The sequence below is a fragment of the Magnolia sinica genome, chromosome 12 (genome assembly GCF_029962835.1).
Source record: "Magnolia sinica isolate HGM2019 chromosome 12, MsV1, whole genome shotgun sequence".
Taxonomy (NCBI): domain Eukaryota; kingdom Viridiplantae; phylum Streptophyta; class Magnoliopsida; order Magnoliales; family Magnoliaceae; genus Magnolia; species Magnolia sinica.
In genome coordinates, this window is record NC_080584.1 from 65,638,013 (window position 1) to 65,662,182 (window position 24,170).

The 24,170-nt window shown below is 36.8% G+C and overlaps 2 protein-coding genes across 2 annotated transcripts in view; both read left to right on the top strand.

Annotated features, from left to right (window-relative positions):
* Positions 1-24,170, top strand: part of LOC131221546 (cysteine-rich receptor-like protein kinase 44) — an 83,818-nt gene that overhangs the window by 15,082 nt on the left and 44,566 nt on the right. The gene's annotated exons all lie outside the window — the stretch shown is intronic.
* The window catches only part of LOC131221681 (cysteine-rich receptor-like protein kinase 10), a 37,533-nt gene that overhangs the window by 11,622 nt on the left and 1,741 nt on the right, over positions 1-24,170 (top strand). Inside the window, exon 8 of the mRNA XM_058216982.1 lies at positions 21,365-21,452. Within this exon, the coding sequence (XP_058072965.1) occupies positions 21,365-21,452 (88 nt within the window). The remainder of the gene's footprint in view (positions 1-21,364; positions 21,453-24,170) is intronic.

The window sequence follows — 24,170 nt, forward strand, 5'->3', positions numbered from 1 at the left end:
AACTCTATGGAGTCTTTCCTCTTGGGATAATTACGCTTGGTTAAAAGGAAAAATAAATTACGTTTGAATGTTAACTTATTAAATAATACTCACGTTAGCTTACAGTTCATGAATAATACTTGATATTGTTCATAACCGCAAGTGTAGGGTCGTATGTAGTAATAATCTTGGTAAGACCGAGGTCAAATCCACAGGGATTAAACTTGTAGGTTTCTGAAATTAACTAGAACTAGAATTATAAGAATATGTGAATCTAATTCTGAAGTAATTTAAAGAGTAATTGTAATTAAAGTAATTAAAACTTGTAAATTTAAAGGTGGGAGCTAGGGTGCCAAGGATTCATATGTAGCTCTTGGGATGCTAGCTTACTTTGATTCAAAAATCACAATTGGAATTGGAGTCATATCCTACCCAATTGGAAGATAAAACAATTAAATCAAATTTGAACTTTTATTAACTTAATTCTCAATGGATGTGGATTGTGCGGATTGAAGGGGATTCCATCACCCAACCATGCCCAAGAGACGATGGAAAACAATGGGATTTACTAATCTCACAATCTCAAATAGGAAAAGAAGATACTCAAAGCTATCGTAGATCTTGTAACGCCCTGAAAATCGAGGGTCGAGTAAAAGTCCAACTCCCGAGTTTCAACGCATCACTTATGCAACATATTTAATGATGATTAAATATTGTCTGTATTAGTGCATAAAACATGAATAAGATTAAGCCAAATCAGCAAAACATAATCCAGGGACAGTTGTAATACGCAAGCGAAAGACTGAAACGAATATAAGTTTATAAATCAGTATAAGTCCCCAAAGTATGTGTGCATTGCCAGGTCAATAATTACATGTATTGTTTCAAAATACAAAATATCAAAAATGTAACAGTCCACTACAAGTATAACCCTGAAGCCCCACCGATCAGAGCGGTCTATGTAAACCCGCCTAAATAGTGCATATATGAGAATGCCTCCTCATTATCCTTGAAGTCCGGCTCCGCCTCGCAGGCTGTGCCATCGTTTGAACCTACAATAGGGTCTGGTAATTTTTAAAACATTGTTCCGTAATGTGGGAGTTAGTGATCAACTCAGTGGAACAATAAAGTAAAGGTTAACATGTTATCAATTCAGTCAAGTAGTAATGATAAAGCAATACAATCGAACATCCTTACATATTCTGATTAATGCATGATGGTATGAATAAATGATGCATGCTCTCGCCGTACTCCCTCAGCGATCTTCATCTAACGGTCGCGCATGTCAGTCACTTCCTCGTGCTCTCTACACATTGCCAAACGGCACATGCAATGTGGTGCATGAGCCTGATGACCAAGTTCTTACTAGTTCTTTTCATACAGAAGGATTGGGAAGCTAAGGTACCTCCTTTATATCATTTTCCAAACGATGATCTAATCTAGGGTCGTCAATCCTAGTAAATCTCATACGATGTTATGGTTCTAGGTCGTTGCAAAGGGCTCGTCACCTTATCAGTGCAGGCCTAGTGTACTCTTGTTGCTACGTAAGGGCTCGTCGCCTTTACGTAGTCTTAGCGTACACTCGAGGTCACTACAAAGGGCTCGTCACCTTATCAGTGTAGGCTGACAGCTTGAATACAGTGTCCCATACCACCTTATTCAACTCACGAGTCTGGATTGCTCACTGGTCACTACGGGGAGGCTTGTCACCCCAGCGTAGGCCGACAGCTCGACCACGATATCCCATACCACCATGCCCGGCTCATGAGTCTTAGCAGATCGAGGTACTAAGGTTTTAGAGGATTTTCACTGGTGAGTTTGGTAACTTAGATTCAAGTAGTAATGTCCATATATGGTGAACATACATCGGGTCAATCGGGTTACTTAACGAGATCGATTAGTACAAGCGCACGTTGAATTAACCGACATGAAGTGCGTAAGTACTCCATGTGGCCTAACCACTGCTGACAACCAAGGTACGACTCGAGTTCATCGAACACGTCTTATGTGACGAGACAACCTTAGCCACCTATTCAGTGCCTGTTACCGATTGCCTGGACTGTTACATAGTCCCAGACACATTCAGTTATAACAGATAATCATATAAGCTAATCAAAACAGTAATGGATCAACAATTCCAATCATACAAGCATGTGAGCATTTGATGGATTTCAACTAAAACATGAATTCACACATATGCAGTGTTTAAGTAAAGCAGACAAAGAATACAAATTATATGGAGGAAGTCATACACATCGTTAAGGTAGTTAAGAATCTTATCTCAACACCCATGTAAAGTACAAATACCACATGCCTGATCATTCAGACATTTCTACAAACACTTAGACTACATATTCCAACATATATAGATTTATTTACTTAAAACACATATTATAGCAAATCCCTTCGCATGGGAGTTATGACGCATACAAAAATCATGTATTAACAAACATCTATCATAACAAGTATTAATCATGATTCCATGTTCACTCAGACATTTTGACAAACACTTAGTCTACACACTTCAACATACATGACGTATGTTGGCCGTAACACATCTTGGGCCAAATCCTTTCGCCGGAGAATTGTTACACATACAACTAGCATAACCACATGACAATTAATCATGGTAAAACACGTTCAAATTCCATACGTATACGATCCTTTCTAGATATACATGAAATACACTAAACCCAATATAGTTCATATATATCAGAAACATGATACAACCATTGCATTTGGCATGTGAAATTGTACCAACATCAATAATAAACCATTAACTGACATTGAAAGCCTTGAAAACCATAACATATGCGTTTATAGTCCGCACTTTTCGCCAGTAGACTCGTAACGAACTCAGTTTTAAAGCTAAGTCTTTGTCTACCGCAGATTGGCAACCTATAGCATAAATTAGGTTAGCTATTTCATAACTTATACTATCTGAAACGCTAAAATAGATTAGGGTTAGGTTTTTTTACCCAAGTACATTGTCAAGAACGCCGAATTTGTGATATAGAGGGGGTGGCTAAGTACGTGGAGTAACGGGATCAAATCCCAAGAAGAACTTCCAACTCACTCTTTCACTTCCACTCTTTTCCTTTCTCTTTTATCTTCTCTCTCTCTTAGGGTTTTCTCAAATTCATATGGGGTGAGAGAGAGAGGGTTTAAGGTCCTTATATAGGCCCAAGTTTGATGGAAATGGCCCTAGGGCCAAGGTATACTTAGGTTATATCCAAGTATGGACTATTTCGGTCCAACGGAGCACTTCTGGTGGCCCCTTTTCCACATGCGATCAGACTAAAGCTCTTTACCATGGATCTAGGTCAGGCTAAGTTTTCGTTCCGATCAGATTTGTAGATCAGCCGTGGCGGACCAGTTTCAGTTTAATGGTCACGGTCACTCGATCAGGGCCGCAAGTACATCGACATGTGTGAGACATTTCTCCTGATCCGAGGGTGTATTTGGGTCAGATTCTGATGGTCTGAATCCTTATATTTGGCCCGCAAGCCATACAACTCAGATTACTTAAATTCAAATTTTATTTCTAAATATTTTCACGTTTCTCACACACTTTGTTCCAGCTCAAGTTGTGCATTTGTAGACACAATCAAGACTTAATTTCTGAGAGGGTTGTCAAGTATAGTAATATGGTCATATCCGTATAGTTTCGGGGTAATTAGACTTTCGATGTGCGGTCCAGGTCCGATACGGAGTTTCGGTGTGCTCCCAAGAGCAACCGGGTTTAAGGACGGATTATAGATTTCAGGGTAATGTAGTGTCAATGATTCTGCACGTTTTGGGTCTTACAAATCATATTTAGAGTGATTAGTGCTAATTTCACAAGTACTCTAGTTTAGCACTTGCTAACATTAACCTAATTTTCTAAAGGTTTTAGTCATGGGTAATTTCTGTCTGAGGTGGTACTTGGGTCCTTATACAGATTTTTTCGAGACGTTACAGATCTATTGTAATTTGTGTCACAATAAACCATTAAAAATTGAAAGTATTCCTTAAAATTAAACTAGAATTCAATAAAGTTCAATATTAACAAGAATTAAAGCAAAGAAAACATCCCAATCATGCTACAAGCTTTACCTTTTAGCCCTAGTTAAGAGATTTAGCCTACCATAGACATGATTGAACCAAAGTTTCTTAAATAAAATATGAAAATAATTAAGGAAGAAGAAGAAAAACTCTTGGGGACGGCTTCTTCACCCTTTGGCTTTACTCCTCAAACCCTAGAAAATATCTAGGAACATTCTAGAGACTCTTATTTATAGTTGTGCAACACTCTCTTGCAAACCGACGTTGAATTTCCACAAACTGACCTTGGAACTGCCTTAAATTTCCATAGTTCGTGTGCTATCTACCTAAGCTTAGACTAGTCGAGAACATCCTTCGACTGGTCGAGGGTTACCTTCGACTGGTCGAGGATGACAGGAATTTATAGGATTTTGATTATTGGAATTCGAGTCGAAGTTCCTTCGACTAGTTGAGCCAGATCTTAGACTGGTCGAAATAGGGCTTAAACTAGTCGAAACAGGCAGATTTTTAGGGTCCTTTTCTTCACTTTAAGTCTTCAATTCTCTTTATTCCTCACTTGATTTTCTTAAATCTCTGGCATATGAATTCTTCATTTTTAATCTTTTAAGATCAAACCTTTAGCTTGGTGATTCTTGAGCATTAAATCCATGCTTTTAATATTCTTTTTAATCTAAGCTTTCAGATTCACCTTGCAATAAAAACATGTATAAAATAGACCATTAAGCATTATCATGTTCATAAAACCAAGATATAAATGGGGGATAATATGCAATATTTAACCCTTAACAGATATCAGAAAATTTTATCATAAATTCAATTGATTGTGGGTGCCTTCAATTGAATTGTTTAGGATGAAGATGGGCCCAACTAATCAATCATAGTGAGAATCAATCAAATCAATATCACCTTTCATATGGGACATGATTATGATATACAAGTGATTCTCCTTGACATGTTTCTAATAAATGTTAATATGTAAATATAAGACAATCTATATTTGTAGGTGAGATGGGCCTCTAAACCTTATAATACCAGCATCATTTTTTTTACACTACTTGTAACCTTGCCAAACAGTGATCGTCTGCGATTTTATCATTGTCCGCATTAAATGCAACCGCAACTACTTGCAATCCTACAACCAAATCCCAATATTACAAATCTAAATTGGTAAATATCTTCACTAATTGAGGTTATTATAGTGGATAACACAATCAAATTCAATACCACAAGTTTAAATTTCAGGATTACACGATAATCCTGCCCTTAATGGATTATGAAAAGTAGTTAAATTTAGCTCAATAAGTATCTAATTTTCACTGTTGAAAAATGAGATAATCAAAAAGGAAACAAACACATAAATTTCACTTACCCATTTCCTTCTAAACAAATGGTTATGTCAACTTCTGAAAGTATGGGTAATGGGCCCACAAGTGAGCTAAATCAGGACTTTATATAATCTAAACATCATTAATAAGCCTTCCAAATCTAGTCCTAAGCATTCACGAGGTGGAGGACTCAGCTAAACGTTCAAATGGACAATCATATCATTACATTAGGGTCTAAAAAATGGACGGTTCAGATTTTATACTTAATGTCTACATGATGAAAAAACTATATCCTTAATCATCCACCTAATGAATAATTCAAATTATCCACTCATTCTAAGCTTAATAGATGGTCCAAATCTTAGATAAGCACTCATAAAAAGCTTAAAGTAGAGTTTCAGAAATGAGCAAAATAGGTCCTTTTTCTAGGCCCAAATTAATTACTGCATAGATCCAATACATAGCCAAAACCACATCTGTTAATAGCCCCAAATTGGGGCCCACCAACTACCTAGTAGAGATTTGGTCACGGGACCCATAATTGAGCCCAAACCCAATTAAAATGATAGCCCAAGTTTGCCAAATACCCTAAGCCCTCAAACAGACTTAAGATGAAAGCTCATATTTGGGCTTTAAATGGGTCTCAAATAAGACATAAAAAATAGGTGCGACTAAGGGGTATAGACGTAAAATAGGGGTCGTCAAGTTTCTAGCCGCTCGGTCTAAATTGTACCCAAAATTTCCTACACGGGTCCACGAGACGGCCCACTAACTAATGTCTAGATAGCCCAATACTTTAGGCCTAATAACAATTAAAGACCTAAAACCTACTTAAAGCAAAGGTCAAAATCTACCTTACTAAAAACATAAAAATAATGCCTAAAAGGACATTATGAGATCTAAGGTTAAAAAAGACCCTAACCCTTAACATAAACCACCACTACCATTATCCTCCTCTCTCTCTCATGATTAACCAGCCTCCTCAAGGATTTTCGACCTCTCACAGCAGTCTCTAGCCAATGATAATGGAAGCTTTCACCACCATCTCCAATGGATGGCAGAACAAAAGGAAGAAGACAAGATGGTTTACAATTATGATTAAATGGGAGGCTGTCAGTTGGATCGAAGATGGGTTGTCTTCATTCAGGGTTGTGGATCTGTGCTCCAACATTCTGCGAAGGTCAGGGCTTCCGAACGATAATGGAATCAAAACCATTCTGTGACATTTAAAAGAAATTGTACATCCCTTTCCTCAGTTTTTTACGACCTCAACTGAGCTTGCTACCACTATCAATGAAAACAACAATCAGCTTTGATGCCAAATTCCGGCAGTCCCTAATAATACTTTATTGGTGCCATCGAAAACCATTGTGCTTGATGCCGAATGAGAATGTCGATACACTATATTTTTTAGAATGATTATATTAGATGGTAGGAAGATCCAAAATTTGACACCTAATCGATCAGGACATGATGGCCCAAACAACTAAGAAATTGATAGAGATGGGCGGCTCATATCCATTGACATACCATCTATATAGATGCACTCGATGTCTATAATAAAATTCCATATGTTTGTTGAAAAAAATGCATAAAGAATTTTTAAAAGAATATGTTATAGTCAATGCATAGATGGATCTGATACCAACTGTAAAACTATAATGCAGAATTGAAGAGGACCATTCTACGCATCACATATGGAGATTAAACAAGCTAAATAAAGGCATCCTTGACTAAGAAGTCATTATAGAATTGACCACCAAGATCTTCAGCACCATCCACCCTTAGAGAAGCACGAGATGGGATAAATATACTTAAAAAATATGTAGTCTTGGGGACCCAGTTGTGTTTTTATAATTGTTGAGGGGGAGAAGTTTAAAACCACTCGAAACTCTTCTCTCTTAAGGTTCCATACGAATTTAGCATTAGTCCAAATAAGATACTTTGCATGTAACACACTAGTAGCACACCACCACTACATGAATTTAGACTAATCATAACTTTAGTGGGGTCCACCAGTATGCCCGATCATGATATCTAACCCTTAGAGAGATCTAGACTGCTGATAAATTAGGCTCACTATAATGCCCAATTATTTTTAAAAATAAAATAAAATTTCATTTTAAAAAATGAGTGAGAGAGAGAGAGAGAGCCATCTATCTCATCTTATATTTCCTCATCCCAACTCTCCCCTATATCTCGTAGTCTCTCAACAAACCCCCTCTCTTAAGAATGAGTGTGTAAGAACGAGAGTCCTATTAAGACTCAAAGAACCAAAAAAAGAAAATCATAGAAAAAAATGAGTGAGAAAGTGAGAGAGAACGATTTTTTGAATTCGCCTATTCAAGTTAGTACAATTAGGCATCCATTATACGCATCTAAGATATCCATATAGAAAGGTATACTAATGCAGATGACTTTAGGGTTGATGTGCAGAAGGTAGGATATTTCTATGATGTGTAGAAGATAGGATATTTTGACGATTCAATCACATAATGATTTCAAGAATTAGACCTATTTGACATCTCAAAGGACTATATCGATTATAAATTTTCTAAGGTTTTTTAATTAAAGAAAATTAAATTAATACCAAAAGAGTAATTTTCTACATAAGCTACAACTTAGTATAGAGAATTATATGACGTAATTGAGACGTGTGATTAAATCCTCACAATTCATCATATTTTTAAGAATAAATTAATTAAAATCTTAAATTCTAGACCGATCGAACCATTAGATGGGCCACATCGATATCTGAAGTAATTGTAGATAATGAATCATGTGTTGATTATTGTGTGGAACAAATGGATGGTTGAGATCTAACTCAATTTGGACTGACTATCAAATTTTGAATATCAAATAATGATGACATTCAGATTTTATGATCGATTTGACTATCTAGTGGACTGCATTGACCAATCAATGTGATCATTAGGAATTACAATAAATAAATGTATGGATGGTCAGATCAAAATGACATCGGTTGTCCCTTGAAATTGATTAAGTGGCGATTAATTAACGGCCTCAATTCATTTATCAAATGTCATTTGAACATTAAACTATCAAAGTAGATAAATCTCCAAAATTTTGTGTAAATCATCACAAACTGCTTAAAAATTTAAAATTTTAGTTATAAAATAGAATTTTTTACAAAGTCAAGGGATTCTCGCATAAAATTTCAGAATGTTGCAGAATGCCGCTCGAACATTCAAAAAAATTTACTTTCAGAACCATTACTGAAAACAACATGAATTTACAGAAATTTCTTGGGCCAAATTCTAACAACATCTTAATTTTTACAATATTATTTCCTAATTTATGAATTCATTTAAATGATATATCTTGTTATTTAAATGTATTTAGATCAATCAAATGTATACCCCACAATGTAAACTAGTCAGATTATAAAATAATTTCATTTATGTGATTTTAGAGATTTTAATAAAAATGAAACTATTTATTTACAGATTCATCTCTATAGCATCAAGGTGAGTTATCCAGGCCTATTTCCTATCCATTAAGTTAAAATATATTAATTTATGATATGTTGTATATAGTTTTAATATTGTTATTATGATCTTTTATTAGATTTGGTTGAACGCATATTTTTTAATATTTTATTATTAATTATGTAATTTGTTCGATATGCTAGTATAGCTAATGATCTAATTTATTATGTTATGGAATTTATCATCTGATTTTCTATATAATTATAACTAGATCTGATTTTTTGAATGAATATAATTATGAATTGGTGGTTATGATGATGTTATCAGTTAGCATGAAAAATACAATGATTTAAAATGAGAATATAAATGATCATATGATATCTCATTTATGAGTACTTAATATATTTGTGCATCCATCATTTATATGTACAGCACGTGTTGAAATCCTTTGTGACCTCCTTAAATGGTATACCTGTTAGAATTGTTACCAAAAGTCTATTATATTAGTGGAAGTCTACTCAAGGAGTAAATGTGATCCTTGCTATGCTTACCAAATGGTAAAATCCTACCAAATGTGTGTTGACGGGTTTCCAACTCAAGCAAGTTGACTGAATCCCTCTTGATTCATTCATGTACTCACACATTGCATAATATTTGCATTTTCTTTCTTAACTAATATATTGTTGGAAAGCTCACTCATAGTCGTCGCTTCCGCCTTACCCTTTAATTGTTGAAAGAATGGAAGGCACTTGTCGGTAGCTCTAGAAACAAACCTGTTGAGGGCGTCGATTCTTCCCGTAAGACACTTGATTTCCTTTGTGGTTTTGGGTGAGTTCATATGTAGCAACGCTTGTATGCTATTGGGGTTTGCCTCGATCCCTCTGTCGACGAGAAAGTCGAGGAACTTCCCTGAGCTTGCTCTGAAGGTACATTTTCTCGAGTTTAGCTTCACCTGGTACTTTCTCAAGGTGACAAACATCTCCTCAATGTTGATCGCGTGGTCTATGGCCTTTGATGCTCTTGACCAGCATGCCATCGACATAGGGCATGACTTTATAGTAATAGAGTCTCTTGTTGGTGTTGAAGGTCATTTTAAGCTTGTCATGGGGGTGCATAGTGATTTCATTGTAGCTCAAATAGCAGCAAAATCCCTTGCCCTATTGTATTGTTGAGCAGCTAGTCGATCAACGAGAGAGGAAAGCTATCTTTATGATATGCCTTGTTGAGATCTGTGTAGTTGATGCACACACACCACTTTCCATTGGATTTCTTCACTAGCACAACATTGATGATCCAATCGGGGTAATAGATTTCTTCGATGAATCCAGCCTGAAGGAGCTTCTTGACCTCTTCTCCTATGATGACGTACAATTCTGGTTCAAATACTCATCGATTTTGCTTCACCGGTCAGTGGTCGGGATCGACATTTAGTCGGTGGACCATAACCTTAGGTTTGATGCCCAGCATTACCATGTGAGACCATGCAAAGACATTGGCGTGCGTCTTTAGTAGGTCGATATCTCACCCCGTAAACTCGGGGCAAGTAACGAGCCGACCCGTGCAGTTCGGGATGGGTCGGCCTCACAAAGGGGAACTGCCACCAGGTCTTCTACGAGGATCCTCTTCGGATGAGTCTTTCCAAGGGTCAAGGAAAATGATGGCCATTATGTGTTGCCAGGCTCCTGCCCTTAAAATTGTAGAATAACATTGACGGGCATCGTGTTGATCTCCCCAGACCTACCTGATGTCGTACTTGGTTGGATACTTCATAGTGAGGTGGTAAGTCGACACGGATGATCACAAAATGTTGAGGGACAGCCGTCTGAGGATAATGTTGTAGACCGAGGGACAGTCAACAATGAAAAAATCGATCATCATTGTCTCTTGGTTGTGACATTGTCTCGAGGTAACTGGAATAATATGCTCCCCTCGGAGGTGAGCTTTTTGCCTGCGAACCTGAGTAGAGAAATTTTAACAGATTGGAGTCGAGACCTTCCACTCCTCATTTTGTCAAAATCTATGGTAAAGAGGATGTCGGGCGAACTACCCGTATCCATCAGAATACGATGCACCTTATGGTTGGCCACAGTCATGGTCACCACTAAGGCATCATCATGAGGGCGGTGTACTCCATGGATGTCCTCTTCCGTGAACGTTAAATCACGGGGGGCCACCTTATGTTCTTTTGGGGCTTTGCTGCTGAGGTTGATGTGATGTTCTGAGCTGCTTATGCTCTTGGCGTGAGCTCTGCGAGCTCTGTTCAAGTCCTCGCCTCTAATATGTCCTTCGAATATAGTGCGGATCTCAGCCGTCACTTCGTTGTTCTTCTTGTTTTATTAGTCGCTCCTCTGATCTAGTCGTTCATCCTTTTTCTTGTAGATACATTCTCGCAAGTGTCCATTGCAAATGAGTGATTCGATCTCCTCTTTGAGATCAAAACAGTTGGCGGTGGTATGGCCGTGGTAGTGATGGAAGTGATTGTACTTCCGTTTGTCATACTCATCATATTTGGCCATTTCAGGATCTTCTTATCACGCACTTTTATGAGGACTTGCTTGAGAGTGGCATTCAGTTGTGTATAAGAGTAAAATCTACTCTCTGGTCATCTGCTTGAGCGTTGTCCTCTATCTGAGGTGTCGTCCTTTCTCTTCTTGTTGTTAACTGAGGGAGGTTGTTCCTCCTTCTGCTTTTAGTCCTTGACCGAGCTCCCTGCACTCTGAGTGGCCGTTCATGAGTTAAAGAGTTCTTCCGCATTAGAATACTTCTAGGCTTTACTGAGTATGTTGGCCAGCATGATCGGATGATTTTTGCCGATTGAGAAGAGAAATCGGCCTTCCTTGAGGCTGGATATCATGGCGGTTAGGGCTACTTGATAGGAGTAGCCCTCCACCCATACTGCCTTTGTATTAAAGCAGATGATGTAATCCTTCAACAATTCAACCTCTTTTTGGGTGGCGATGAGTTGCTAGCTTTCTCAGATCTTTCCCACCGATTAATTGAGTAACAATGACTTTACTAAGCTATGTGAAAGAACTGATGGATTTCGGCTTCAGCTGTATATACCACTTCTTTACCGCCTTCAACAAGGTCAAAGAAAAAGCTAGGCACATCACCAAGCTGGTTGCGCTAGGCAGCTCCATCCATGCTATGAAAGATTCTAAATGTTCGGCTGGATCATCAATCCTTAAATAAGGAGCAATCTATGTGCAGCATCCAGAATCTTAACGGTAGCGGAGATGCCATTATATTGTTGGTGAATGGAGGTTCTGCTTCTTCCAGCAACGCTTCTACAGAATTTGGGACCCAAGATCGTTACACTTGTTGAATATCGCTGATCTGATCTCGTATGTTCTTGATTTCATCCACCCACAAAACCTCACTCTCGGCCATCACCTTGGGAGCTTTCCTATGCCTTTTATTCTCCAATGTGTGGCACAGGTCGGAGTTGGCAAGCATGGTAGTACTTGTGGTGTGGCTTGGAGCTTGATTATGCTACTCAGGCTATTGCGTGGCTCTGTATGAATTATGGGGAACTTGTGGAGGTCAAGATTGTTTAGTAGCCATGACTGCTTCCAGACCATGGTCGAGTGGCAAGTTTTGTCTCTCTATCATATGCATAATGTGGTTGATATTACCAGTCAGGATTTCAACCTAGTTTTTCAGGGAGACAAATCGCCCTCCCCTGTTGTGAGACCTGTTTGCAGGCACTGCCGGGGCAGAATCGGCTTGTTGCGGGGAAGGTGGACCACCTTAGTTTGCAAACTGTTTCGTTAGTACAGAGCGAGTTGCGGCTAAGGCAAGTAGAGCCTTATTGCTACCTTTAGCTATTGTAGAGCCTTGATGAGATGGAAACGACTTTGATGTTGTTCCCACAAATAATACTAACTATTAATGCTGAATTCCAAACGTCCTCTTTAAGTCACTGGTGGACCTGTAAAACGAGACGACAATGGGGACCCTAACTACAATAGGGGACCCTCCGATGCCTAAGTCAGTGCAGGCAAGTTGAGTTCAGTAGGACATAAGGTTTTTGGTTTGTATTTGTGTGTACCTTTCACCTTAAGTGGGCTCTCTATTTATAGTCGATAGGTGTCGTGTTGTATATGGTATTTTTCCTACTTAGTAGGTGGGTATTTCGAAGGGAATCTTCTCCCAAACGTGGCGAGATGGTCTCCCGAGATCTTCAACGAAGATCTCGGATGAATCTCTTCCTTAGAGTGGTTGGGCTTCGAGGAGGTTGAGGTAGATGGCCGAGGTTAACCTCTGAGTCGAAAGGTCGAGCTCATCTCATGGATCAGTTGAGGCTGATCTTCTGGAGTCAAATTGTTGATTATGGTCGGGTTGGTCCTTATGATGATTCACAGGTTGAGATAGCTAAAAGACTGACTAGAGCCGAACCTTCTACTAGATGGTCGGTTCGTTGAGCTATTTGTAGAGGTCATGCTCGGATATTAAAGCCAAGCTGCTATCCTTAAAGGGCTTTATGTTTTCTCATAAAGGTTGTTCCTTAGTCAGTTCGTTTTCACCCATAACAATTATAAATATTGATAGTTGGGCATTAATTTGTTATTCATTTTATAAACATGCTATATAGAATGATATTTTACATTTTAGATGTGTAAAGTCCCCTTCAACTAGCAAGTGTTCTTAAGAAGATTCCACCTTGCAGGCTTTGGGTTTGAATGATATTCCCCTGATTGCTCCTGATCCTTTGCAAGTGATCTCTTAGAAGAAGCCAAATGTAGGATGGCTGAAGCTCAATGTTGATGTTCACACCCCAAGTATAGGGTTGTGATGTAGTAATAAACTCGGTAAGACCGAGGTCGAATCCACAGGGACTGAAACCTATACGTAATCTGAAAATAACTAGAACTAGAACTAGACTAAGATGAAATATAAATCAAGTGAGTATAATGGAATAATGGTGAAATATTTATCTAAAACTTAGAGAAATCAGATGTAGGAAACTAGGGTGCCAAGGATCCACTTGTAGCAATTGGGAAGTTACCTTGTATGATTTAGGGACACAACTGGAATTAGAGTCCTATCCTATCCAGTTGGTAAGAAAAGATTTGTCAGATCTCTGAACTTCTTATGAATCTAATCATCAAAGGATTAGAATAGTGAAGATTTGGAAGTGATCTGACAAATCTCTTCTTACCAACTGGATAGGATAGGACTCTGATTCCAGTTGTGTCCCTGAATCATACAAGGTAATTTCCCAATTGCTACAAGTGGATCCTTGGCACCCTAGTTTCCTACATCTGATTTCTCTAAGTTTTAAATAAATATTTCACCATTATTCCATCATACTCACTTGATTTAGATTTCATCTTAGTCTAGTTCTAGTTCTAGTTATTTTCAGATTACGTATAGGTTTTAGTCCCTATGGATTTGACCTCGGTCTTACCGAGTTTATTACTACATCACAACCCTATACTTGGGGTGTGAACAAGTTTTTGGCGCCATTGTCGGCCACTGACAGTTATGTTTTTCTGAGCTTAACTAGATTTAGGATTAGTTTAAAATTAGGATTTTTTCTAATTTTAGGTTAGAATTTTTCTATTTTGATTTATAGAAACTAACCTATTTTCTTGTTTTGTAGGATCCTAACATAAACGTCTAATTTGGTAATCCCTTTCTAAATTCTCTACTAATTAGAGTTTTAGTTTTAGAAATTTTTCTTTTTTGTAGACATTAACTCATCTTTCTTTTACTTTCTATTTTTAGTAACTTTCTAATTATAGGATTTCTTCTGTTTTTAGAAACTAACATAATTTTTAATTTTATGTATAGAACTTTCCTAATTGTTTTAGAAACTTTCTAATTTTAGGATTTCTATTTGTAGAAAATAATTTCTTTCATTTCCTTTTGCAGGATTTTAAACGTAAGAACTCCAATCTGGTAACTTCTTTCTAACTTCTCTTCCACTTACTTTCTATATTGTTGTAGGATTTCTTCTTTAGAATTAGATTCAGAGTTAGGGTTTCACCATGTATATGTACGAGTGAGAATGTCAGTATGCTGAGAAGAATAATATATATTGAGATGATGATTATGATAGAAATCAACCTATGTCTCAAAACTTTTCTAAAACTATCATCGAGAACCGATCGGAATATAAAGATTCATTAGTTAAGAAGTCCTTATATGATCATATGTAGGAGAGCAATTACACCCCACGTATTAACAAAATAGTATGTGAGTGTTGGAGTTATCATAACTATGGGAGTGAGAATTATTATCACTCATCCGATAAAAAGAAAATAATACGTGATTATATTACGAGTGATAATATGTATTACCAACCATCAGATTCTCCCACTGATGATCCGTATGACTATAATCAGTGGAAATATTAAAATTGGGGAAATGAACCAATAACATGTTATAATGATTATTCTCTTGGATCCTTTACCTTTGAGATCTAACCAGAAATGATCCAAGAGGATTCATTTCAGTGTAACATGGCCTGTCTTTTGAAAATTAAAAATCGTTGGAAGCACTTAATTCACGCCTTGATAAGGCAGATGAGGCTCATTCATCCCAGCCACAGTTCATTTCAGAAATACAATGCAAGCAAAGTGATCCTAACTCGCTTTTGAATAACTCTGGAATTACAAATAAGGAGTTGGAGTTCATTAATGAGCATATGGTTCAATTTCCTAATGAGTGGATCTCGATGACACTACAAGAAATAACGTTTTTAGCGACAAAAAAAATTTCGTAGCTAAAAGTACTGTTTTAACAACGAATTTTTTTTTTCATCAGTAAAACAGCACTTTTACTGACAATTTTTTTCATCCGAAATAAATTTTTTACCGACAAAAATTTTTGTCGCTAGAAGTAATTTTCCCACTTTTGAAAATTTTCCTACTAAGAGTTTTACTGACGAATATTTTTGTCAGTAAAAAACAGAGAACGACTTTTACCGACAAAATTTTTCGTCGCCAAAAGTGTTTTGTATTCAAGTCAGAATTTTCGACCCGACTTTTACCGACGAACCAAAACCGTCGGCAATAATATTTTTAGCGATGAAAATTCTCGTCGCCAAAAGTGTTGTATTTTTAACTTACCGACGAATATTTTCGTCGCTAAAAAGCAGAGATCTAATTTTACCGACAAACATGTTTGTCGCCAAAAGTGTTGTGTACTTAAGTCACAAAGTTTTCGCCATGACTTTTACCGACGAACCAAAACCGTCGGCAATAATATTTTTAGCGACGAAAATATTCATCGCCAAAAGTGTTGTATTTTTTGCTTAGAAAATTTTGCACAAAAAGTTTTATTGACGAATAGTTTCGTCAGTAAAAAACAGAGATTAAGTGTTGTTTATTTAAGTCACAAAGTTTTCGCCATGACTTTTATCGACGAACCAAAACTATCGGCAATAATATTTTTAGTGACAAACATTTTCGTCGCCAAAAGTGTTGTTTATTTAAGTCACAAAGTGTTTACCATGACTTTTATCGACGAACTAAAACCGTTGACAATAATATTTTTAGCGATGAAAACTTTTGTCGCCAAAAGTGCTGTATTTTCAACTTACTAAAGTTTGCATAGAGTTTTACCGATGAATAGTTTCGTCACTAAAAAACAGAGATCTAATTCTAGCGACGAACATTTTCATCGCCAAAAGTGTAAGTCACAAAGTTTTTGCCATGACTTTTACCGACGAACCAAAATCGTCAGCAATAATATTTTTAGCGATGAAAACTTTCATCGCCAAAAGTGTTATATTTTTAGCTTACAAAATTTTCCCGTTGCCTTGAAAACTTTCGCCATGACTTTTACCGATAAACTGAACCTGTCGACAATAATATTTTTAGCGACAAAAACTTGTCGCCAAAAGTGTTGTATTTTTAACTTACAAAATTTTGCATAGAGTTTTACCGACGAATAGTTTCGTCGCTAAAAAATAGTGATCTAATTTTAGCGACGAACATGTTCATCGCCAAAAGTCTTGTTTATTTTGGTCAAAAAGTTTTCGCCATGACTTTTACCAATGAACCAAAACCGTCAGCAATAATATTTTTAGCGACGAAAACTTTCGTCACCAAAAGTGTTGTATCAAAATTTTCTCGCTGCCTTGAAAATTTTCGCCATGACTTTTACCGATGAACTAAAACCGTCGGCAATAATATTTTTAGCAACGAAACTTTGTCGCCAAAAGTGTTGTATTTTTAACTTAGAAAATTTTCCCGCTGACTTGAAAATTTTCGCGCTGAGTTTTACCGACGAACCAAAACCGTCGGCAATAATATTTTTAGCGACGAAAAGTTTCATCGCCAAAAGTGTTGTATTTTTAACTTACAAAATTTTCTGCTGCCTTGAAAATTCTTTTATATATAATTAAAAGGTAATATTTAAATGATTTAAAATATCATATGAAAAAGAATATTGAAAAGTTTAGAAATTTTAACTATGTTTGAGAAAAATTTTGAGAACAAAATGATGCTTTTGAAGAAAAAAATCGGAAATTTGAAATTTTTGAGAAAAAAATTAAAATATGAGGTATTTTTAAAGATTTTGAAAATAAAAATTCAAAATTTGTATTAAATTTTTTTTTTTTGAAATATTTAATAGTAAAAATGATATTTTGTTAAAAGAGAAAAAAATATACATTTTGAAAAAAAATGTTTTTTAAAATGGAAATTGAAATTTATCTATGAAAAATAAAATTACTAAATTATTAGGGACATCCACTAATTGAACCTTTAATCAACTCTTTTTGGACAATTTAATCGGTTCAGATTGAAGAGTAAATAGCTTCAGATGTTTAAATCAAATTCACCAATTTCTACCAAATTGGATCACCTGCCCTCAAATTTTGAAATCAAAGGTTCAAATCCTTGATTTTACTGGAAAAACATGAAGAATCAAGCATTTCTCACCTATTGGCACTAATTTGGTACGATTTAAACAAAAAAAAGGGCTAAAATACAAAAATACTTGCCGAATCAAAACTGGCGCCAAATAGCATTAGTAAAAGTATATTTTGAAGGGATTTATTTAATCTATTGCCAAAGTATTAGTATTATCATCCATGCGAATACCCATTGTAAACATGACATTAGTGTTCCTCGATCAGAACCATCTAGGTAGTGGGGCCCATTATGTGTTTTTCACCACTAAGAAATCATTCTAAATGATTGATCCCACTTCTTGTCCTTGTGGCCATCAAAACTAAGAAATGATCACTTCATGTGTTTGAAGGCTCTATCCTTGTAATCTTCTTTAGATTGACACCCGGCCACTGAAACCACAATTTTCTTATGTTATATAAAATCAGTGGACTCCATTTTTAGCATTGCTTTGAAGAGGTAATTGCTTGTGAGAGAACCTCATGTTAAAATCCAAGTTACCTCATGAACGGACTTGGACTGATGTACAATCCTGATAGATGATCAGCATTTCAGCGAGTACAGATTAAACTATGTGCATGCACAGATTACCATAGACTTCTAGCCCATGAGATTATTTCTCAACCAACCTTCTATAAATACGACACTTGGCAGAAAACTCTCCACCCACCCTAAACCCTAATCCCTAAAACTCTCCACCCCTTCATAGGGAGAGACCCTGTGGTGAAGGTTGTGTTATTTGTGTGCTTCATCCTCAGCCGTCTGTGAGGACGATGTCTCCTTCACCAAGTATGGATTTTCAAGAGTGGTAACGGACTGGGTTGGCTCATTGGATTTCATCGGGCTTACAGCAGAAGAACCGGTCCAAAATCTAAAACCGGGTTGAGCTGTTTTTCTGTTTGGATCGACTCCGACAAGTCCAGACCCGACCCTTTACCACCCAAACAATTTTTTTTTTCTAATTTTTTCTATTTTTATTTTATTATATTATATTTTTTAATTTTAATCTTTCGATAATCGTAATATGCCTAGTAGAAAATGCTCCAATATGCTTTGGGAGCACTGAAAGTTATAATACTCTTAGTTGCATCTAGTTGCTTAGGCAGTTCTGTCAATCGAGCTGAACTTTCGATATAAAGTCCAGACATATTGTATGCCCAATATCTTTCTCATATGTAGCCTGATTGAGGGGAGTAACTAGTCAAATTGAGAGTATTGACCAGTAAAATAGAGTGAATGGACTAGACATGTTAAATGGGCCAAATATTCTGGTCAAAATTGTGACCCACCTTACTGACCTCGTGAGAACCTAAGAATTGATGTTAGTAAGTTTTGTGGGCCCCATCATAATGTGTGTCGAACATCAACACTGTGGATTTGATGTGTCCCCTTTAGGTTATGAGATATCTCAAAAATCATCTGTATACGAAACTCAAGTGGGTCATACCATCTAAAACTATGTGAAGACATCCTAGAAAATATAAAAGCAGTTGGTGGGGCCCACATAAGTTTTGGATGTGGTTGAAACTTGGTCTGGCCCCTCATCCAAGTGGGACACACATAATGAGTGGGTTAGATATGTGAATCACATTTAGGCAGGCCCAATATGATCAATGTTTTAAGGAAACCCTTCTCCATTACATTTAGGTGAATTACTCGTTACCCTTACCAGATTAAACTCTGTGGGGTCCACCGTTATTTATTTATTTTATCTACTCTATTCATCCATGTTAATAGATAATTTGAGGTTTAAAGAACAAAAAGGAAGCATATCCAAAGCTCAAGTGGACCACACCACAGGAAATAGTGTGATTGAACCTCTACCATTTAAAATTTCTTGGAGGCCATAGAAGTTTTGGATCAAGCTGATGTTTGTGTTTTCTATTCATTCTTATATTTTTTATATTATGAACAACCTTTATCCATTTTTAGATAATCTGATCAGTCCAGATTGAAGAGTAAAATAACTTCAGATGTTTAAATCAAAATTCACTCAAATTGTTGATCAATCTTGTTTGCCCAATATCTTTCTCATATGTAGTATGATCGACGTGAGTAACTAGCCAAATTGAAGGTAATGATCAGTAAAATAGAGTGAATGGACCAGACATGTAAAATGGGCCCATCATGATGTGTGTCGAACATCAACACCGTGCATTTGATGTCTCCCCTTTAGCTTATGAGATATCTCAAAAATCATTCGTATACGAAACTCAGGTGGGCCATACCATCTAAAAAAATATAAACAGTACAATATTGGATGTCATACCATTTTGGGGCCATAAAAGTTTTGGATCAAGCTGATTTTTGTTTTTTCCCTTCATCTGGCCCTGTATGACCTAATCAACATATTGGATGTCAAATAAACAGTGCAGTAAGCCTTGGGGGGATTTTAATGATGGATATCCAATTACTATTGTTTTCATGTGGTGTGGTACACCTGAGATTTCTGTGGTGGGGTCCACTACAAATTTTTATCTGCCTTATTCTTTGGCTCATGACGTAAAATGATATCTCAAAATGGATGGACAGTGTGGATATAACAAATACATCATAGTGGGGCCCACAAAACTTGGTGGATGTTGGTCGGTGCTCTATGGGTCCCACCATGATGTATGTGTTTCATCCATGCCGTCCATCCATTTTTAAAAATCATATTAGGGCTTGATGCCAAAAATTAGAAGGATATAAATCTCAGGTGGACCACACCACATGAAAACAATAGTGATTGGATATCCACCATTAAAACCCTCCTAAGGCCCACTATACTTTTTATTTGACATCCAATTTGTTGATTAGGTCATATAGGCCCAGATGAAGGGAAAAAAAAAATATCAGATTGATCCAAAACTTTATATGGCCCCCAAAAGGTTTTTAATGGTCAACGCTCATTCAACACTGTTTCCTATAATGTGGTCCAGTTGAGGTTGGGATATACCTCATTTTTTGTCTCATACCATAAAATGATATGGAAAAATAGATGGATGGCAGGGATGAAACACATACATCATGGTGGGGCCCACAGAGCATGGACCACTAGCCCTTGGCGCTGGTGTCAGCGCGAGTAGCCATTCCGTTTCTGAGAGAGGCAAGTCTCTCTCTCTCTCTCTCTCTCTCAATCTCTCTCTCTCTCACTCTCCCGTACCCTCTCTCTCTCTCGGTCCTCTCTCACTCTCGCGGACCCTCTCTCTCTCGGTCCTTTCTCTCTCTAAAGCATCCTCTCTCTCTGCTTCTCTGTCTCTCTCAGTCCTCTCTCTCTCTCTCTCGCGCATCCTCTCTATCTCTATCTCTCTCGGTCCTCTCTTTCTCTCACGCATCCTCTCCCTTCTCTCTCTCTCTCAATCTCTCTCAATCTCAATACCGATTGAAACGATTTGGGGATTTAGGGATTTGGGGATTTAGGGATTTAGCGATTTGGGGATTTGAGTATTTAGGGATTTAGGGTTTAAGGTGGGCGCTACTGAGTTTACTCAGTACAATAAGGGCCTGTTTGGCTGGGCAGATTGTATAGGATTGCAATGCGCTCGGATGTGCAAGCTTGCAATCACACTCGGTAGGTAGGGTCCTGATTTTGGACTCCTTCAACCAACTTCACCTATTAAAGAAAAGGAAGGGAATATTTTTGATCTCACAAGAATTTGACAGAGTAGAAATTTTGACTCATCCTTCTTTTTATTTTAATGTTTATTTTATATTTTTGCAGATGCATATGAATCCAGCAGCAGCTGAGGCAACCATTTTAGCTCTTCGCCAGTCTCCTCAGTCATATCAGTCATGCCAATGCATTCTTGGTATGTTAAGATTTGTTGAAAAGATCTTAGTTACATGTGTGGGCAATTATTATTATTTGAGCTTAATAAATTTCTATGAGCAATGCATATGCCTTTGAAAAACAGTTCTTGAGTAGAAGTACTCTCTCTCTCTCTCTTTCTTTATTATTTTCTTTTCTGAAGAAAAAAGTTAAGTGCGAATGGTAACTGGAAGAAACTTGTTTGCTAGTGTTGCCAAAAGAAAAGATGCTCCATTCAATGCATGGGAGGTTGTGTTCCGTGAATTTGTTTGTATCCTTCTTTTTGTTGCTTATTTATCTTCAATACATTTTTTACATGCCCTTCAGAAAACAATTTGTGTTCATCCTTCTTAGTTAGATCAATGGCCAGGTGAAAAATTCTTTGACATTCATGGATTAGTTGAATTGGATGCTTTTGGAACAATGGAAAACAAATAAATTTGTTTGCCTACTTGTCCTAGACTATTTACTGGCTTACCACTATAATGGGCATGCTCATTTTTGGTGAAGAGCTATTTAAAAAGTTTTAAGTATTGGAAAATACAACAACAGTGACTCCACTCTTCAGTTTATACCTGTATGATTAGGTCCAGGTGCTGATGTTTATTGCTTCTTTTGTCTGCGATTGCTGCGATGGGATTAAGAATGTGTTGTTTTAACAAGTTTGAAAACTTGAATTGACCTAGAAACTGGTTAGATGGCTTTTGACTTTGACTTCCATGAGTTTTGAACAATCTGCTTAATAGCTTGATTTTGCTGATACACAAGTATTAAAACATAAAAATATAGAGAATATAGTAAGGAAGTCGGTGTTTCTAAACCAAAACCTTCCAACAAAATCTGAGTTTATGCCCACCCATTCTTAACAATTACCGACAATGGAGATGTTGTTGCACTGTTTTGGGCTACATAGGCTACATAGGCTTCCATAAGATTGCAAACGCACATATGCTCGGAGGAGATCAAATCTTTTTTTTTTTTTGAAAGATACTATCAATTTATCAAAGCCAAAAGGGATGATAAGGTGTCATCCAGAAATAAGAGAAACATTTGTTCAAACTGTTTTTAATATGGATGTTAAGATAAATTTACACAAAAGCACAAAAGAACAATTTGATCCATCTATTTGTTAGGGCCTGTCATGGATTGCTTATGATTCTATAGAATCTCATTTATTGATTCTATAGAACATAGATGTTTAGATGGATTGCTTATGATTCTATAGAATCCAATTTTGTCTATGATGAATTGAAGATAGGAACATTTCAAATGGCTTTTAAGGGCTAATTGAATATTGATAACTTAATTGAGTTTTTTTTTTTTTTCTATCTTGATTCTTGTTTCAGTTGAATTACTGAAAATTTCATACAAGCTTTGGGAGTTTCTTAAATATTTTGATTCGATGGAGTTGTTTCTCAGTTTTATGTCTAGCCTACAAAAAATTTTCGACATCAACATGCACAGAATTTATCCTTGTTGTATCATTCCAATTTTTCATATATGGCTATCATATTCACCAATGCATATGCAATTTTTAATAGTTGATTATCATTGTTTGTGATCTCTCTATCTAGCTGACAACCTCATTTCCTTTCTTTTCAACAGCTTGGTGGAATGAATTCCTTACTTGCAGTTGAACACTCACTTTCCATTTCCCTGATTTCTGGAGTTCTTACAATCATCCTGGGGATGGATGTATCACATAGTTCCTCAGGCCAGTCTGACGTGCCGTCAATTGCAGCGGTAAGATAAGATGCATGATTTTCCTTTTTAACTGTTAGTCATAAAGTGACAGTACTTGTTTCAATTTTCTTGGATGGATGATGAATGTATTTGCGAATGTAAATAAAAATAAAGAACTTATTATATATATATATATATATATATATATATATATATATATATGGGAAAAGGTACTATGCGCTCGACCTCACGATAACCTCCCATGAGGTCGAGCTATGTGGGCCCCACCGTGATGCGTGTCGACCATCAACACCGTGCATTTGATGGGTCCCCTCTAAATTATGGGATATCCCAAAAATCAGCCGTATACAGAACTCAGGTGGGCCATACCATCTAAAATCATGTGAAGACACCGTTAAAACATATAAAAGCACTTGGTGGGGCCCACCTGAGTTTTGAATGCTACTGAAACTTGGTCTGAACCCTCATCAAAGTGGGACACACATAATGGACTGGCTGGATTTGTAAACCACATCTCGATGGGCTCAAAAAATGATTATGAATGTTTTAATGGTGCATGGCCCCTCCCCACTTTTGTATGTGGTGTGGCCCACACAAGTTACGAATTGACTTGATTTTTGAGACCTAGGCCCACGATGGAATGGTGCATCTGACTGATGGGGTAGATGTTCGAAACAGATCATGGTGGGGCCCACACAGCTCGACCTCATGGGATGGACCCATGAGGTCGAGTGTATAGTACCTTTTCCCTATATATATATATATATATATATATATATATATATATATATATATATATATATATATATATATATATGTTATCAATGGAGGATACCTTTTTTAGGGGGACATGAAATTCTTGTAGCTTATGATATGGTGCCCCAATATTGGTTATATGTTACTAGTATGTAGTAGATAATAGTAGGTTCAATAGTAGATAATACTAGAGAATACCTAAACCCAATCCGAACCCGAACCCGAACTCGAACCCGATTTCCTAAACCTAAACCTTAAC